General features: G+C 41.5%; 1 protein-coding gene across 6 annotated transcripts in view; it reads left to right on the forward strand.

Moving 5' to 3' along the window:
• The window catches only part of LOC135428421 (uncharacterized protein DDB_G0283357-like), a 49,014-nt gene that overhangs the window by 19,459 nt on the left and 15,819 nt on the right, over positions 1-13,736 (forward strand). For 3 of the 6 annotated variants that reach the window (XM_064682391.1, XM_064682392.1, XM_064682394.1), the window contains exons 3-6: positions 9,804-9,987; positions 11,318-11,500; positions 11,582-12,919; positions 13,004-13,544. In XM_064682391.1, coding sequence (XP_064538461.1) covers positions 9,804-9,987; positions 11,318-11,500; positions 11,582-12,919; positions 13,004-13,544 — 2,246 coding nt within the window. Of the gene's footprint in view, positions 1-7,686; positions 8,595-9,803; positions 9,988-11,317; positions 11,501-11,581; positions 12,920-13,003; positions 13,545-13,736 lie in introns of those variants that run through there. The other 3 variants (XM_064682396.1, XM_064682393.1, XM_064682395.1) reach the window with 3 other exon arrangements.

Raw genomic sequence — 13,736 nt, forward strand, 5'->3', positions numbered from 1 at the left:
CATTATATACTTTACATATTATCGACTTGAAACTAAGTTATCAATAGAGTTTCAAGTCGATCGGACGAAACTGGAACCTTCACACATGTAACCTGCATTTTTCATCTGGAAGTGAGCAACACGTATTTCATGCATTTTCACAAAGATCTTTGCAAATGAGTTTGGAACTGAGCCGGTGCTAAGCAAAAAGGTATCACAAAGGTTTTATCCAGTTCCGCGTGAATATAACCAAAACCTCGCCATATTGTGCATTTATACCACAAAAGCTGAAGCAAAGAAACAGTTTGACAGACATTTAAACTACACGTTACTTTTCAAATGTGATATATGTGAAATGTATTTTTTATTATTTAATTTAAAAATGTAAATTTTAATAACGCAATTTTAATGAAAATCGCGCTATTCGTTGTCATATAATAAAACTAATGAACAAATTTTAGACAATGCTTAAACTATCCGCCCTTAAAGATAAGATGAGATATATAAGATATACATACTTAGATTAATTTTTAAGCCAACATCTGGAGATGAGCAATATGTGCTAATAGTAAGGCTTAAAAGCTCACGAAGCTGATGAATTCATTGGTTTTTCACTACTTAAAAGCTTTGCTAATAATTCGCAAGTGGTTTAAGCGCTGGCTTAATATCGATGCGAAAATGTTCGCTGCAGCTGCTGGCTTGACTGCTGTCGGATCGTTTGACTAGTTTATTTTGTGGCTGTCAACAAAATGTCACATTTATCAATTAGCCAGCTAAATCTCTCCCCATCTAAAGCACTATTCACGCCAATCTTGGCGATGTGCCTGGCCAAGCAGCTATCCGAGGCGTTTGATGAGCGCGGCGACTGCTCGACTCGATCGATTGTAGAATACGCATATAGTCAAGACATCGGCCAAGGCAATTAAATGCGGTGATTTAAACTGAAGAGCTCATAATTAGAGCTGCATACAATGCGAGTACAAGACGCAATTGGACGCAAATGGAACACATGCAATCGCTGCTGGATGCATGACCGATCAAGATCGCTTTCCAGCTGCTGCTGTCCACCTGCTGCTGCTGCTGTTGCTGCTGCTGCTTCTGGTGCTCAACTTTGGTCAGCGCTCACCTAAATACCGCCGTGAAGCACGCGTTCTAAACGTTGATTCATTAAAACCAGCCGCAAGCGGTCCACTGGCCAAGGCGAGCCGGCCAGCTAGCTAGTTTGTCCGGCTAACCAGCTATTCAACCGAGCATCCAGGCGTGCTATTTTAATTCTTTGCCATCCAACTGGATGCCAGCAGGAGCGAAAGAGACAATCTTAGCGAAGGAGACAGAGAGAGAGAGAGCGAAGCACAAAGCACCGTTGCAACTAGTTGCCAATTGCATGTGGAGCAACAAGCACAAGGAGTCCAACTGCTTGGCCTCATCTTCTGGTCTGGTTTGGCCTGATCAGCTCTGTTGAGCTCCGGTCGTCTGGTCGGTTTCGGGCTGCTTGGATTCTCTTCCAGAATTCATATTTATTAAACACGCCAGTTCAATTGGCATGACAACTGACACAGCGGCACACATGATAGCAGACAGAGCTGAGAACAACAAATATAACAACAACAACAACAACAACAAGAACAACAACAATAGCTATGACTATCATTTTGACTACGAGGGCTGCTCAAGAATTTATTAATCATTTTATAGAATTATTGACTATGGCAATGCAAAGAATTTTCAATTGGATGTAAATGAAGTTAGAGAAAGGGAGCGTAGCGCAGGGGAATTTAGATAAATTATAAAATGTTGCTCATTTTGTTGCTGATTTGGTTTACTGCTTTTATATATTTGGTTTATATATATATATATTATATTTTTTACTTTAAATATTTTAACTTCCTATTTAAATTGCCTGTTCGACTGAAAATATTGCCACTCGTAAATGCATGGAGAAGTTGTGGGTTCTACCCAAAATTGTCATCTGATTAGATGCGGTGGTGCTGGTTCTCCCTCAAAAGTTTTGTTTGAAGATTCGATTCATAGTAAATAATAAATTAGAAATTCGGGTTCGAATAGGTACGTTTAAAGCCCGGCTTGCAGTCATATTTGGCTTAAAGTATTCTATATAACCAAAGAGCTAACTGCTAAGTTCTTATAAGAATTCACGCGCTGAAATGCAGTGGAAAATTTTTTATTGATTTCATGTGAAATATCTTAAAATATCTCATATCAATCAATGATAGATTTCTTGCCATATCTAGGGCTTATTTTATACAGAGCTTTAACATATTTTATACATAATTTTTGTGTTATTTATATTACCATAGATTTTAGATAAATAGAAAGCTAAAAATTTTACTTTTTAATTTAATTATATATATTAATATTTCTGTTGGGCACCTTAAGTTAAAATGTGTTAACTTTTTTGGATGCTACCTTAAGCTGATATTATTCAGCATTTTCAATGTTTCTTATGCTCTTTCGATCTTTAGCTAATGAAGTTACATACTAAAGAGCTGAATATATACTCTTCTAAGCCCGCATCATATAAAGAGTTAAGATTATTTGGCGAAATGACAATTCGTGAAATTCAATATCTTGTAATTATGATGGGCTAAAAAAACGAATATTCAATTAATAAATTGAATAAATCGGGAATATGTATATCATTTCCAGAAAGATTTCTCATTTGTTTTCGCTTGTTTTTACGTTGAACTCCATCTGGGCTTGTTGTCTGGCAACCCACGCTGAGGCGATTCGCATTAGAAGAAACCATTGGATAATATCATATACAAAACATTTGATGATCGCCCCGGCTACGGCTCTGGCTCTGGCTCTAGCTTTGGCTGTGGCTGTGGCCAAGAAAACGCTTGTGGCAGAGCGGGTTTCTAAGCTTCTTGGCGGCCGTTGCCGTTGCTGCTGCTGCTGCTGCTGATGATGTTGCTGCTGCTGCTGCTGATGTTGTCGCTAGGTTGCTGCTGGCTGGCCGCTGGCCGCAGAGTCTTCTATTCGCGTTTGGTTACTCGAAGCGAACGGTGCTTTCGTCTGGCATCAGCTGCAGTGTTCGTGGTCGTCGTCGTCTGTGGACGTTTATGCTTTCCACTGGCAATGTTGTTACCGTTTGCCAAGCGCTGACCGATCGCACAACCGTTACCAGCAGCAGCAACAACAGCAACAGCAACAACAACAACAACAACAACAACAGCAACAACAACGACGGCAGCAACATGCGACCATAGACGAATTTAAATTTTGAATTTGTTTGTGGTTGTGGTTGTTTGTGGCTTTAGCTAAGTCGATTTGCAGTTTAATGCTCAGTGCAGTAATTGCCGTGCGGCCACGCCCCTCATGCCACCCGCCCACTCGATGCCGTTGAAAGTTTGCGCCGCGCCGCGCTGGTCAGCAAACAACAACAGCAAACAAAATTTCGCGCTTCAAAGTGTTTCGAATGCAGTTAACGAATCGGAACGCGAATTAATTAACAGTTTCAGTGTACCAAAGAACTGCAAGCCACAAAAGCAACAACAACACCAACAACAGCAACAACAACAGCAACAACTACAACGTACAAGAAACAGTAGCAACCACCTGTGTGTGCTCAGGTTGCCGCATCCATAAGCCGCAACCATGAAAAGGTAGCCCCAGCGTCAGTTACAATAATCAATTGGCCAAGCACTGAGCTGAGCTGAGCTGCCCCCCAAAAAGCCAAAAGAGCCGAAGCATCAGTTGGATCCACACAACAATTGTTGCTTTGTTTGCCCTTTAATATTTAGTTTAAACCCATATTTTGTTTTGTTTTTGTTTTTTGTGCTTCAAAACAATGAGAGTTTGTGTGTGTGCGTGTGTGTGTGTTTGTGCAAATAAAGGGCAGCTCCACAAAAATGAATAACAACAAAAATAAATAAAAATTAAAATGTGACAAAATATCAAGTGGCAAAATTGTGCATGGATTAAACGAACGAACGCGCGAAAAAACAGGAAATAACTAACAAGTTTCGTATAATGAAAATCGTTAGAATTACGGAGTATTCAAATAGAATATACAAATCATCAAATAATTCATTATTTATTTTAATATTTATAAAGGAAAAAACATAAGATATCATGATCAAGGATTGTTTATAAATTTTAAGAATAAGCGGTATAGGGAACTTTCCAGTAGTTCAATGTCAAAAGATGCGAGAAATCCTTTAGAATCTATTATAAATAGCAGAAATAAAGAATACTTTAGTTCAATTCATTTTAATAAGATTGGTAGACGGAAGAGACGTAAATATTATTGAATATATGAAGCTTCAATTAAACAGAAAAGTATGCAAATATTTCCAAATTGAAAGGTTCTACGCTTACGAAGAAAATAAATAACAATAAATTAAATATTTTAAAAGTGAAACAGGCGAAAAACAGTTTTGTGGGCTGCTTTTGTCTTGGTGGACGAAGAGGCACGGCAGAGGACAAAAGTCTTGTTAAATAGTATTTATAAAGTTGCTTTTTTATTGCTCCCAATACAACAGATTCATTTAACATATAATTTGAACTGAGAATCAAGATAAAAGTAGACCCTAACATGTTAACATTTTCAAAATGAGAGATAGACAAAAAAAAGGGAGAAGTTCTAGTTTAGATAGATTTATGTTCATATGAATATAATAAAACACTTGAATTGAGAGGCAAACTGAAAAAAGTATTATTATATTTGCACTATAGAAAAAGCTCAGTAAAGGATTTAACAAATTATAATACTAATTGATAGATAGCAAAGAGATTTAATAGATCGAAAATATATATAGATCTCATAAGGATTTACATGGAGACAGACATTATACATGTATAGAAAAAGGTCAGTGAAAGATATAACAAATTAAAATGCTAATAAATAGATGACAAATAGATTTAATTGATACAAATTATGTATAGATCTCTAGATGTACAGAAGAAAGTCAGTTAAAGACATAACAAAAATCTAAAGCTATTAAATGGATAACACAGAGGTTAAATGGTTAAAAAATAAATGTATGTCTTAAGGATTTATGTAGATACAGACCTGAAACCTGAACATGTATGGAAAAAAGTCAGTTAAAGATATAACAAATTAATATGTAAATAAATAGATGACAAAAAGATTTATTTAATAAAAAATATATAGATCTCTTAAGAGGTTTAAATAGAGTCAGATCTTAAACTTGAACATGTATAGAAGAAGAAAGGTGGCAATAAAAGCGCACAAGCAAACGTCATGCATATAGATTAAACACAGTTTAAGTTATTAGTTAGTGTATAGAATATATCGTAAAATATGCAAGAAGTATTTATGAGGTTGTTGATGAAAGAACCGAAAGTTGAGCAAATGAAAACATTCGCAGAGAAATGAAAACATTCTTAGAGTTGTGAGTTCATCATGTGCCTGGAATTGGCGACTAATCGATTTTTGCAAATCTTGCTTCCAACTATGTTTAGTTCTCTTCATCGGCCCGTTGGCGTATTTGTGTCGAGAGTTGCTTTCATTCTGCCCACTGCGACTGCGACTGCGACTGCGACTGCGACTGCGACTATGACTTTGACTGCGACACGCAAATGTTCAATTAAAAGCGCTAAAGATCTCACTAGATCTCTCGAGATCTCATGGCATTCTCGGCTAACTGTCAACCGTGCTTATAACAAGGCAGCTCTCCATAATTATCGGCCTTTCGAGACTTGCGCTTCAATTTATTTCCAGTTGTGCGAATTGTGATTAAAAATATTAAAGAAAAAAAAAAAACAAACATAAATTACATGCGAATAGCAACAACAAAAAATAAGTGTAATTATTAAATTGCAATTACAAAATGAGCACAAAAAAATTGGGATAACTTTAGATTTACTCGTTATTTACTGTATTTTCACCTACAAAGCCAAAGCAGAAGAAGAAGAAGAAGAAGCTGTCGAGGCGCATAAAAAACACGCGACTGGCAAATGGACACCCGAGCTGAGCGGGGGTCTGTGCTATAAACTTTATATGTACGAGTTTAGCGAGAAATAAGTAGTAGAAGAAGACGAAGAAGAAGAAAAAAGCCCACAACAACAACAACGACAACAACAACAACAACAACAACGCACAACGTGAAGATGAAAAATCAACTTTAATTGGTTTACAATTCATTTCTGCAGCGAAAAGCTGGAAAATGTGTAACAACAACTCGCCAAGTCGCTAAGTCGCTGGCAAAGAAAGCAACGGCAACAGCGCCGCCTGCTCCAATCTTGAGACTCGAGCGGAGCGAAGACTCCATCTGAAGCTGGGCCGTCTGGTGTGCAATATCCATGAAGTAGCCGCCGCTGAGCAGCTCAGTCGGTTGCCTACGCCAGCGCCGCCAGCATAAACTAGGGAAAGCACAGTGGGACCAGACTGAGCGTAACTCTTTCAGTATTCATAGAAATTTCATTACTATTCCGAGTGTGGGATATATCAGATCATCAAGCAATGTTTTCAATGTTTTATTTTCTATTCAAACTTTAATATATTTCTACACAACTTTCAACTTGAATAAGGAGCGTATAATTTATGGTAGATTTTGTAGATTTTGCATTATTTTTGCAAACTTGGCTTGCTTAACTCCCATATATTTTAACACAACTCGATCTTTAAATAATCGTGAACTGGCTAAGGCTTTGACAGAAATTATGGCATCAAACATTATTTTTATTTATTTATTTCTTTTATATAAAATAGTCAGGCAAAGTGTATGTTAGCATATTGTTTTAACAAGTTCTTGGGGTAAATCTTGGAAATTTTTATTAATTTTGGAGGCACAAACGACGAAAAAATTGCATATTTTATTAATGTTTTATTTTTAAAGAATTTATTGACACGTTTCTTTAGCATCTACGCCAATCAAGATTTAGTATTAGTACTTAAAAGGGTGATAGAAAGTGTTCGAAATGGTGCATATTATATATTTTTTTTGTCCGTTTTTCGATTATAGTAAGCTTTGATTTTATTCAGTTTTGTCACACGGTGCTGTAGCTAATAACATAGACAAATGGTAGCAAATGTGCATCATAGCCCGCGGCTGCTATCACAGGCCAGAGACGCCCGCTCCGCTCCGCCCGGGCGTAACACAGAGAGAAAAGTCTATGGCTGAGTCTTTAGTATGTGATCTGGTCTGCATTGCCATTTTTTTTTTTTTTTTTTGCTTGTTTTTTGTAGTATTTTGCGTTAATTTCACCCCGAAAAAAGCAGAGCTGAGGTGGCAGAAGCGAAACAAAAGAAACTAGAAGTTTGCTGGGGCAGGCAGCCGATGGCTCAATCGTGTGGCGGCCACATTGAGAGTCAGTTGCAGCTGCCGTGGCAGACGCAATGCGGCCGGCGCCATCCAAAATTTTCAACTCTACGACTTGACTTTTCGACCGTGTTAACTTTCGGTTTCGAGTGGCTGCGGGGCGGGGGGTGACACAACTAACTCAACTAACGATTGATTTAGATTTATGCATGTGACCGCGAGAGCTGTGCGTGTTGTTGTTAACCGTGCCACAAACTTGAAATGCAAATAAACGGAAGCAGAAAACAGTTGAGAGCTTCAATCTTGGAAAAAACGCAACGAAAAACAATCGAATCGAATATCAAAGTGATTTTTCTTTTAACCGTTTCAATATATACCATTTATTTTCTTTATCTCAGCGTGTGCCGTGTGTGTTGTGTGTGTTGTGTGTGTGTGTGTGTCTGTGTATGTAACGGTATTGGGGAAAACTCAACCGAAAAACCAGTTGATTCTGTTTATATGAACTGTATTATGGCATACGCGACATAAAAACGAAAGTCACATAGGTAACAATAACTGCGCGTAGGTAAGCAAAGGCATTTCAACAGTATTTTTAATAGCACAACAATTGCACAACAACACAACCACGCCCCCCTCTTTAAGTACCGCCCATTGTGGTTTACTGCAGTTCCCGCATTGTTTACTCGCGTCTCGTGTCGTAACGTCTTCTCCATGCACAAGTTAAACTTAAACAACACTCGCGTCACGCTGTCCTTGCCCACCCACACACACACCCACACACACACACACACACACTTAACTCTGGCACAACCTGCTGCAAACCCTGCAAGAAAAAACCAAAAGAAAAATCCAACTCTGTAGCTACTTCTCGACCATCAACGTTAAGAAGGGCCTGCTCGGCCGCATGACCACAAGTCTGACCTCGTACCGTCGCAGCAAGCAGAAGAGCAAGTCCAACAATGACATACACACCATCATCTCCACAGAGGTGAACTGCGTGACCACTGCCATCCTCAGCAGCAGCAGTAGCAGCAACCACAACAATAAGAGAAGCAACAGCAGCAGCAGCAGCAGCCACAGCAGCAGCAGCAGTCGCCGCCACAGCAACTGCCACGATCCTGATGCAGAGCACGGCGAAGACACAGCCGGCGTTCACAGTTCCAACCAAAAGCACAGCAAGCACAATAATAGCCAGGAGGATATCAATCCCAGCGAAAATCTTAGCAATCTCAGCGAACGCATAATGGAGGTGCATCAAAGAAAAGTCTCCGCCGGCAACGGCGACTCCAACGATGATGAGGCCACGTCCATGTTGGTCGCAGGCGCTGGCCAGGGTCGCAAGGAGCAAAACAATCGACGCAGCGTCGTGAGGTGAGCAGCAACAGTGCTGGCAACCAATCGAAATACGATTGCAAATAAATAATAACCAAAATTATACAATAACAAAATGAAAAAGAATCTAAAGTGGAGTCATGAAATATAAGATTAAGAAATCATTCATAATATGATTATTCCTTTATGATCGCAAATCAGTTGTATTTAATCTGTTTTCTACTATGTTCAATATACTATGTTAACTGCATAAAAAGAATCGATGTCTTTGCAAATCAAAAGGAAAATTCAATGGTTTAAGATCATATAGTTTAAGCCTGCTGACTTTGCTATATTCTTTATTAATTATGAATCTATTAGCCATGAAATGTTTTTTTAAACTTTAACTCTTTTCCAACAAATATGAGCTTTTAAGCAAGGTTGTAAACCAATTTTGAATGAAACCCCAATTTATTTTTTATCATGAAACGAAACAAGCAAAACCATTTTTTTTTAATGGTTTGCTTCAAATAAAACAACTTTCAAGAGCCGGTCTCAAAAGCTGAACATTAAGATGTCAAAAAACGGCTTCACGAGTTGAACCAACACGCCGGTTCGAAACGTGAACACATTTCTTTTGGGCTTAAACTTACTTTCTTTGACCATAGTCTGGAACACCTTCTACACATAAGCCGTATGAAAATTATGTCTATTTTTCCCTGTATTAGGCATACGAAAAACGAAATAACTTTTCCGATGTGTGTGGTAAACATCAGCTATAACGCGTGGATATGGCAGATACTAGACATATATATCAGCTGTCCATCATCCACTTTTTAAATTTTGTGCATAGCAAAACACAAAAACTAGCTGGCAACCAGCTGGTAGGGAGAGAGAGAGGGTGAGAGGGGGCCCAACGCAATCTGTCAACTTGTTTTCTGTTTTCTTTTCATGTTGGCATTGATGATACTTTAATTTGTATCTATATATCTTTGTATCGCAAACTCTATATGGCAGCCATTAGTAGTTTTTGTGTTACCAAATCGTTTTCACAACTTTGTTGCAAGTGAATGCCACACGGGGGGCATGGGACATGGGGCACGGGGCACGGTGCGAACGGTGCGGACGGTGCGGACGGTGTTGGGTTTTTGCTCATTAGAGAACTGCAAGCGATTGTGGCCTTAGCTAATTAAAACTGAAACTGAACATACAACATAACTGACTAGATTTCTTTCATGTATGTATATATATGTTTATTCTATCTTGCAGCGCCAATACGCAAATGGACAATGATGTCACGCCCGTTTACCTGGCCGCCCAGGAGGGGCATTTGGAGGTGCTCAAGTTTCTGGTGCTTGAAGCCGGCGGCTCGCTCTATGTGCGCGCACGCGACGGCATGGCACCGATCCATGCCGCTTCACAAATGGGCTGCTTGGATTGCCTCAAATGGATGGTGAGTACCCACACATTTAAGTGCTTGCTGCACTCGTTGCCAAATGCCAAAAATACCAACGCTAAGTGCCAAAATGAGGCTAACAGCAAAACAAAAAGAAACATGAACTCGTTTCAACCGCAAGGCGCATGGCCTTCTGCATGTTCTTATCCTGGTTACAGATCGCACAGTTAACGGTGCCCGGTCTTTGACTCGTTTGTCGCATGGCCTATGCAATTTATCAAGCGGTAACCAGTAACCGATTCCAGACTCCAAAGTCGAAGTCCGAGTCAAAGCTGGAGCAAATCGTAATGCTAACAATGTTCTTTTACTTCGTATCCGCTGGGAATCGTTGCCGCTCTTCGGGCGCCGGCTGTCTCTTTCTGTCTCTTTGAAGATCTCTCAACGTAAACTGGACATCAGCTTGGCGGGTCGACTTTGGGTGCCAGTTGAAAATCACCTTTCTAAATTGAACTAAATAGTTTTGCATTGCCAATGCAGCAGCTAAAGCGGGAGACGCACACACATCAAGCAAACCACTTTCCACATGCGTGTGTCTGTATGTGTTTGTGTGTGTGTGCGTGCCTGAGAAGTGCCCACTAAGCACTCCGTGCGACTCAAGTCTTGTCAAGCCACACGACGACACGTCACAATATTGACAGTTCACAATGGATCCTTGTGGAGCGGGTGACAATCCATTAAATTGCCAACAGCTTCGTTTTGCCACTGAGTGCGAGAGAAACAAGCTAACCACTCCCCCCTCCTCCCCCTACAAATCAGTAAATGTATATATACATATATATGTATCTTTACCATTTATTTGATAGCTGTGTCCACTTAAGTTGTATAACAGGCAGAAGGAGACATTTACGCTTCTTTATGGTCTATATATACATATGTCGACCTCAGTGAATGTGCTAGTAATAGAATAAATGGATTCTTTCTATCTCTTTCGCTCTTTCCATCTCCATCATTCTTTAATTGCTCGTCTCTCTCACTGTCTCTTTCTCTTTCCCCTCTCTGTTACTATCAAGCATCCCTTATCCGTCTCTCGCTCTTTCTCTTACCATCTCGTTCCCTTCCTCTGCATCTTTCTTGCGACCTTTCTCTTTCTTCCTCTGTTTCTATCGCCATATATATTTATATATCGCTCACTCTCTCTCTGTCTTTCCTCTGTTCATTTATCACTTTTTCTTCCGTCACTCATATCTCCCTCTCACTCAACCTGTTTTGTTCTCTCTTCAATATCGCCTTTCTATGCGATTTTCATAAATTCAACTAAGCCTAATAGGCTTTAATTATTGATTTATGATTTTGTTTGTTAATAACATTTGCTTGATTGCACTCACAGGTGCAGGATCAGGGCGTGGATCCCAATTTACGTGATGGAGACGGTGCCACTCCACTGCATTTTGCCGCCTCGCGTGGCCATCTGTCTGTGGTACGTTGGCTGCTCAACCACGGCGCCAAATTGTCGCTGGACAAATATGGCAAATCGCCGATTAACGATGCGGCCGAGAATCAACAGGTGGAGGTGAGTATCGAGACCAACTGCCGCCACATGGCAACAATGCGTTCAACACGTTTTAACCAATGCCTGTTTCTTGCCTTACAGTGCCTCAATGTGCTGGTGCAGCATGGCACCACCGTGGACTACAACAACAAGAACAACAACACACAGCGTCACAAATCGCAGCACCAACATCAACATCAACAGCAGCTGCAGCAGCAGCAGCAGCAGCAACAGCAGCAACACATGAGCAGCAGCTGCAACTCGAATACAAATTCCAGCAAGCAGACAAGCCGCAGCAACACGATCAAATCAAAGTCCTCATCCACGCTCAGCTCCGATGTGGAGCCATTTTATTTGCATCCGCCAGCTGTGACGGCAGCTGCTGCCGCTGCTGGCGTTGGCCTGGGCATGGGCTTGGGCTTGGGCGTTGGCATTACTCGCAAGAACAGCGACGCTTTGTACTCGCAACAGTCGCGCAGCTCCTCGGAGAAGCTCTATGGCGCCGCGGGTGGTGGTGCTGGTGGTGGCGGTGCGACGGGCAGCACAAGCGGCGGCGGTGCGCTGCTGCCCAACGATGGCCTCTATGTGAATCCGATGCGAAATGGCGGCATGTATGCCACGCCCTCGCCGAACGGGAGCATATCGGGCGAGTCGTTCTTTCTGCACGATCCCCAGGAGATCATCTACAATCGGGTGCGCGATTTGTTCGTTGACTCGGACTGCAGCAGCGTGAAGCAGCACCAGATGCCGCATCCATTGCACTCGATACAATCGAAGGCCAGCAATGCCATCATGACCATTCAGGCGGATGTCCATTCCAGCTCGAGCGGCGCAGGCAGCGGCTCCGATGAGTCCGTTTCCATCTCGTCCAGCTTCAACTCGCCAAAGAGCAGCAGTCATCATCACAGTAATAATCACAGTCACAATCATCACCAGCATCCGCACCAGCTGCGCAGTCAGAGCTTCAATCGGCATGGAAGCAGCAGCAATATCAGCAGCAGCAGCAACATTAAGAACAACAACAACAACAACAGCAGCGGCAGCAGCAGCGGCAACAACAATAATAACAACAACAACAACAGCAACAGCAGCTACAAGCAACATAAGAGCAGCAGCAGCAACATCAGCAGCAATGGCAATCAGAACGGTGATCATGACTACGAGGATATATATTTGGTACGCGAGGAGTCACGTAAGCAACATCAGCATCAACATCAGCATCAGCAACAACAGCAACAGCAACAGCAGCAGCAACAACAGCTTCAGCAACAGCAGCAGCAACAGCAGCAGCAGCAGCAGCAACAGCAGCAGCAGCAGCAACAGTTGCAGCACAAATATAGTGTGGGCAGATCACGCTCCCGCGATAGTGGCTCACATTCCCGATCCGCCAGCGCCAGCTCCACGCGCAGCACAGATGTGGTGCTGCAGTACAGCAACCATGTGAGTAGCGCGGCAAACAGGGTGATTCGTGCCATCAAATTTAAGCTCCTCCTTTTTCTTTCTCTCTGTCTTCTCCTGTTACAGCATTTGAACAACAAGCGCAACAACTATAACAACAGTAGCAGCAACAACGGCAGCAACAATAACAACAACAACAGCAGCAGCAGCAGCAACAACATCAACAACAACAACAACATAAGCCTACTGAATCGCAATAAATCGCATTCAATGATTGGCCTGCACAGCAGCAAATACGATTCAAGCATCAAGGATAACTATAGCGGCAAGAACATAAATCTAAATCTGAAGAATCAGCTCCTGAATGGCGGCATCAAGAGCGACACCTACGAGAGCGTCTGCCCGCCCGAGGATGTTGCCGAGCGCACCAAGCAGTCGCACAAGAACTCCATGATACGCAACAACTTGGCGGATGCTGGCATGCTTAGCAGCAATCCCAACCTGTCCATGCACAACAACAACAACAGCAGCAGCAATGGTAATGTCCACATCAACAGCAACAGCAACAGCGACAGCAGCAACAGCATCAATCAAAACGGCTCCAACAACATGAACAGGAATTTGAAACGCGTCTCCTCGGCGCCGCCCATGCAGAATCTAGCCGTGGGTAAGTCTTAGCATATAAGCATCATTGCTATATTTTCTCCTATTTGCATACCCATTACAAATGAGTAAAAAGGGTGAAATGTTTCTGTGCAAATGTATGTAACAGGCAGAAGGCAGCATCTCCCACTCCATTTAGTACACACATATATCTTGCATATCACGCAGCATTTGCTCCCACTTTCATAATATCGAT

Source organism: Drosophila montana, unplaced genomic scaffold, assembly GCF_035044405.1.
Source record: "Drosophila montana isolate Dmon_TW-CO22-7 unplaced genomic scaffold, ASM3504440v1 contig_2481_1, whole genome shotgun sequence".
Classification (NCBI taxonomy): domain Eukaryota; kingdom Metazoa; phylum Arthropoda; class Insecta; order Diptera; family Drosophilidae; genus Drosophila; species Drosophila montana.